Source organism: Pelmatolapia mariae, linkage group LG3_W, assembly GCF_036321145.2.
Source record: "Pelmatolapia mariae isolate MD_Pm_ZW linkage group LG3_W, Pm_UMD_F_2, whole genome shotgun sequence".
NCBI lineage: Eukaryota > Metazoa > Chordata > Actinopteri > Cichliformes > Cichlidae > Pelmatolapia > Pelmatolapia mariae.
In genome coordinates, this window is record NC_086229.1 from 44,851,015 (window position 1) to 44,857,193 (window position 6,179).

Here is a 6,179-nt window from a genome sequence, read left to right on the forward strand (position 1 = left end):
GAAGAAGGTTGATAACGGAAACGCTTCACTGTCAGATCGTCAGGATGAGCCTTTCATCAGTGTTTGTGTTCTTTCTTCCTTTTATCTGTGAGGGGTTGGGAGCGTTGATCCAAACCACTGTGGGGGCAGATGTCGAGTTTCCGCTCTCAGAGGAGTGCAGGAAGGGAGAAGGCACACTGCATCAGCGGCTGGATGATGCCAGCACTCAGCTCATCGCATCTCTAAACGGTTACTGGAAGCCAGGGCGAGATTACACTGACCGTGTGGTCGTAGGACGCGATTCGTTACAAATGCTAACTTCAATGACAACGGACATTATGAGTTTACCTGCAACAGGAAACACTTGGAAGCTTACAAGCTGGAGGTATTTGTGCCCTCTGAAGTTGCTGTATCCGAGGGCGGGGATGCCATCCTCCCGTGTCGCTTCGTCACAGCGGGCCAGTCGGTGAAGTCTGCGCGCTGGAGGAGAAACGGGGAAGTACTGCTCGAGCTGAATGGTCGGACAGGAGAAATCACATACGGGAATGACTTTAACAGAAGCCGGGTATCGATACCATTTGACTGGGACCGACGGGCAGACCTGTCTCTCACCATAAAGGGAGCTCAGCAACAAGACGGAGGAGTTTATTACTGCGACATAGAGAAGGCCGAGAAACACCGCTCTGCTGTCCGCCTGCGAGTGCGCAAACCACCGGTAAGTGCACCACACCCTGGTTTGTCTTGCAAACGGATTGATTTACAGCAGAAACGCTTTAAATACAACATCTGCATTTGATGCCTTGCCAGTCAGTGACTTTCTGCGTGTGAATAACTTTACCATACTGTGTCAGGGTGACTCTGCTGTAACAACAGTGATTACAACAACACTGATCTCTGTCCTGGCAGCAAAGACTCACAGTTCAGGTTTTAATTATGTCATTCAGGAATTTAACAAGATAACAGGAACCTGCAGGTGATTTTGTGGCTTAAACTGGGATTAACCCTTTCCCCTCCCCTAGTCAGATCACAGATTGCACATGAACATCTTGTCTTGATGTTTTGCTGTAAACTGTGTTATCTTTGATTTGCTGTAAACTGAAAGGCAATTAAAGTTTAAACAAACTGCACTGACTAACACTGATTGTCATGTCTTCTTGCCTTCTGCAGGAGTCCTTACACTGGATATGGATCACAATCATCATAGCAGCAGCTGTGACATCTGTGATTGTTTTTACTCTCAAGTTCTTTTGGAGCTGGAGAGAGAAGACCAAGGGTGTACATGCATGAAGAAAGCAGAGGAGACAGTGTCCGAAACAGTCCACTAAATGACCAATCATTTATAATCAGGAGGAAAGCTATGGCGTTATTTCAGTGCCACTATTCTGAGCGCACGTAAAAAAATATTGAGCGCACGTAAAAAAAGATTGCAAGTGCAAGTGTTGCATTTTGAAGAGAAATTTATTTTGAGCGTACAAAAGCTGAATTTGAGTGAACAAAATTCATTACTGCGTGCAAAAAATGTATTTCAGTGTTTGCGCTTATCCATATACACACACACAATAGCACCCCCTCTCGCTCAGTTTTTTCATTTGCACTTGCTCGCAATGTGTTGCTTGCGCTCACAACATTCTCTGCTGCGAGCGCTCAACTCTCTGTACACCGTTATAAGTGTGCCACAAAACCAACCAATCACAGACTTGGTTTCAAAAATTCTGATTGGCTCTTACGGTCTCCAATCAGCTCGCTAGCTGCTGCATTCCGGACACCGGAAACACTGTCCACTCAGCCTCGCTTCTTGCAGATAGAGGGAGTTTTGATTTACTCTGCAGCCAAAGAAGAGATGGCAGAATCAAATAATGGCTCCAATGATACTACACCACAGTATCAGGTGAGTTTAATTTTTTTTGTGTGAATTTAGTAATTTGCTGTCCTTTCTGTTTAATATGCCGTGAAATTGTAGTTACAGATGCAGCTGTAGAGTTTAAGCTAGCCTAATGGGTAATTACCAGCGTAGTTGTCTTACTGAGGCAGTGTATCCTAATCATGTTTTTTAGGGTAATGGTGCAGTTGAGTCAGCAGTAAGAAATCTGGTGTCTTTGCTGCTTAACAACATATCCACAAATCCTTCAGGGAGGCCAACAGAGAGTGGGCAGCCGGAGCCTAGAAATCTGACTATCCAGCAAGAGATGACAAGGTTTTTGCTTTTTTTGTGTGTGTGTTTTTTTTTCTAAACGTTTTGCAATCTTTTCTGTTACAGTTATTTGGTTTATCGATTTATCAACATTGATTTCTAAATTAAAATGTGCTGTTAAGGACTGGTGTCATATTTAATAACTTTATTAAACAATAACCGTTATGTTATGCAACACTGCATTTTTTTAAACTCATGCATTTTCATCCCACAGATCATTTCCAGGACATTTCAAATCAAACTTGAGCCGTGGTAAAAAGAGATGTTTTACATCTACTAAACAGCTTGTCAAGGCAGGCAGTAAGACCACAGGCCTCAGTTTTTATTTGCTGTCAAAAAACACATCCTACACTCCTTTGCCAGCTGAGGAGCTTGAACTCCTACAAGCTGGCATGGGGAGACAAACTGTGTCTCTTCCAGAAGATGGTGACCATGCAGAGGTAAGGTTGTATAGTCAGTATTAAAATAAGTCATTGGCAGATGCATTTAGCCTGAATCATATGCCACAGTCCATTTAGTGTTCCATTCTGCTTAACTGTGTTTTTAACTAAGATTTCAAGACTTCTGGAAGAAACCTTTCCAAAAATGGAATATCTTTGTGGAGGATGGCTCTTGCATAAGGCAACAGGTTTGTTGTTAATTCAGTTTTTATGTGTGTTTTTGGCATTCTTGCGTGCTCATACTGCATTAGAATTATGTAGTTGATACTTTTGCTGCTTGATTGTTTGTGCTATCTTTCTGTCAATAAAGGTGGGAGTGGTCGACGAAAGCTCACTGTAATTCCACCTGAAACAGAAGGATATTCTGTCAAAACACTGAAAGCTGTGTCAGGAGGTGGCAAATCCACTTTTTACATTGTACCTCTTCAGGAAACATTAGACACATCTCCTCTACCTCCCGACTCACAGCACTTTTCAAAGATGCCAAAGAAGTTATGTTACCAGTGTAATGAAGTTATGCCTCTGCAGATGCTTGCAGTACACATCAATACGTGCAAAGGAAAATTCTCTCCTGATGAGACTGATGATGAGGTGAGACAATTTTGATGAAGTCAAAATGAGCAATTTTAATTAAATAATATAGTATCACAATTACTGTTTTTTAATTCTGCAGGAATCTGAGTTATGCATTGTGAAAAGCAAATGCAAGGTAAACCTAGCAAATTACTAAAAACCATAGTAACTACAATAAATTTTGTATCGGTAATGATCTTTTTCCCACTATGCATAACATGTACCCCCTTTTTGAAATTGTAGGTTATTTGTCCAATATGCACTAAGGACTTTCCTGAAGATGAGATCACAATCCACGCGAGTCTGTGTGGGGATAGGTAATCTTTTTTCAGCCGTTTATGAAAAAATGTTCATCAGTAACAGTCCACGCAAACATATGTATTTTTTTTTTTTTTTTTACTTTGTTTCGTCAACAGCTTTCAATGCATGGTCCCTGAAGAAAATGACCAAACTACAGGGACACCAGCTCAAACTTCAGTATGCACAACAGACAGGTACTTTTTGCTCTATTATAGTTCATATACACACTATTATGCAGAACCATTTGTTAAAATTATGTGTAAGATCTTTTACACAATAGCTGGGGTTTAATTTCATATAAAACATTTTATGATCACACTACTTTAAATTATTGTTAAAGATTGTTGCACAGAACATGCTGCAATAAGTTCTAATCAAGTTTAATGTGGTAGCCTCTTTTAATCTAAAGATGATTATTTTTCTTTGAGAACTTAGGATGTTTTCTACCCTGTTTTTGTTAAGCGTGGAAGATGTATTGCGTTGCCTTGAACAACAAGTCGACACCACAACAGAATTTAAGTTGTGTGTGGACAGAGAAGACCTTCCAGACAGAGGCATTCTCCAGTGGCAGAGAAAAAAATCTGCATCTCCCACCAGTGTTCTTAGGGTGGTTTTCATTGGAGAGGCAGGCGTGGATACAGGAGCACTTAGGAAAGAGTTTTTGAGTGGTGAGTTGCCTATTACCTGTTTTGTCCTAGTGTCAAAAAATAATGGATAACTTAAAAATGCGGATATTTTTTGTATGAAAGACATGATTTCAGGTATTGAAAGCAGATTCTTTGAAGGACCTGAGAACAAGGGCAAAAACCCCAAGTATTCTCTGACCGATCTTGATAATGAAAACTTCAGGTTGGTTACGTACGAGCTTTGTGTATTACATTTAATATCCGATATTTTTGTAAATGTTACCTGAAAATGAATTATAATCATTTGTCTACACAGAACTGTTGGTGAAATAATTGCAGTCAGCCTCGCCCAAGGAGGCCCATCTCCTGCCTTTTTCAAAGAATGGTGCTACAATTTCCTCTGCTCAGGAGAGGTTGATTTCAGCTGTCTGTCTAAGGAGGATGTTGCAGATGTGGAATCTTCCCTGCTCATCAGCAAAGTGAGCACCTGGTTTAGCTCTGGCACATGATATATTATGAGTATGGTGTTTTTAAACACTTTTAACCTTCTGTATTTCCTCTTTCACATTATACATTTCCAGGTTGAAGATGCAGCAGACATACAGTCTCTGATGTTGTGGGCTGATGAAATTGTCACCTGTGGATACACAAACCAGATAAAGATGGATAGTAAGGAAAGCATGATACGGTAAGCGAGAAAAAGTCAGAGAGATCATTAACCCATCCCCAACTAGTTTTTCATTTTGTTTTGTTTTCTTTAAGTGCCATTGTCTTACACTCTACAACAAGACTGATTCCAATGCTACAGCAGCTCAGAAAGGGCATGGAACTGTATGGTCTTGTGAACCTGATGGCTGTAAATCCTGAAGCTTGCCACAGTTTGTTTGTTCCTGGGAAAATCCTCAAAGTAAGTATTAACATAGCAGCTTCAGTCTGATCCGAAGACAGTCCACTTATCTGTACTGTAGTTATCCTGTATTTATTTATTAGTTTTGAATGAACAATATATCTATAATATAATCTACTTTATTTCCTTATTTACAGCCAGACGCTGATTTCATTATGATGAGCTGCCAACCACATTTCAGTGAAAAGGGGACATCTAGGGAGAGAACTGAGAGGAAGATCATAAATTTTTTGCAAGATTTCTTGCAGGAGATTGAAGCATCAGGTACTATATAGTATTAGCTGTATATACCTATAGTATTGTATATATACCGTATGCATCTGTTAAATATTTTTGCTTTAACATACAGGGCACTAGGAAGTATTCTTAGTTGTTAATTTAAAACATTGTAATCCAGATTGCTTTTTATTTAGAAAAGACTTCAGAAACATTTTCAAACATCACAGATGGAAACACAGGCGGTGCAGGTGGTGAAAAATCAGAGTCTCTTGCTGTCCAGCATGTGCTCCAGTGGATGACCGGCCAGTCCCATGTTCCCATCCTTCCTGATGAAAAGAGACATTTCAAAATAACATGCAAGTTTGACCACGAATGTAAGGAGCGGCTGGGAGATCACTCAATTTGTTACCCAGTTGTGAGTGCATGCACTTGTACTGTGACTTTTCCAGTGCAGCATCTGGACACGTACACAATGTTTAAAACCATAATGAGTGCAGCAGTTAGATATGGTGGTGGATTCCACAGAGTTTAACACATTGTTGTCTTGTAATTTGGAAACTAAATGAGTAAAAATGTTTCTAAACATTAGCTGTTAAGATGTTCGTAGCTGTTTCATGAAAATGATAAGACTTCAAAACTTTGTGTAGGGTCCTACGTTGATAGATATTAAGCAAGTGCTTTGTTTGATTGTCTACTTGTAATCTGAATTGTAATCTGTAATCTTTCAGCAAAGAAATCCAGTATTTGAGAACAAAAGAGCGTTGACTTTCACGTCCATCTTAAGTGTCACTGTTGGTTTGACACCAGTAGCAAGAATTGTATATACAGGTCACGACCGTAAGATTCTGAATGTTCCAAGGGATTAATTGTTCTCTGAAGTCCCTCCAGGGTTTCCTCATCCAGTGGGCATTCAATTTCAGGAACCACAACTGTGCTGTTAGATT

At 40.1% G+C, this 6,179-nt stretch overlaps 1 protein-coding gene across 1 annotated transcript; it reads left to right on the plus strand.

Annotated features, from left to right (window-relative positions):
• Positions 1 to 3,609: 3,609 nt before the first annotated feature.
• LOC134623042 (G2/M phase-specific E3 ubiquitin-protein ligase-like) lies at positions 3,610 to 5,951 on the plus strand. The gene is made up of 8 exons (XM_063468275.1): positions 3,610 to 3,677; positions 3,946 to 4,151; positions 4,233 to 4,332; positions 4,426 to 4,588; positions 4,691 to 4,797; positions 4,872 to 5,016; positions 5,154 to 5,280; positions 5,430 to 5,951. Exons 1-8 carry the CDS (start codon positions 3,610 to 3,612, stop codon positions 5,765 to 5,767), a joined length of 1,254 nt encoding a protein of 417 aa, XP_063324345.1. The 3' UTR covers positions 5,768 to 5,951.
• Positions 5,952 to 6,179: the final 228 nt, after the last annotated feature.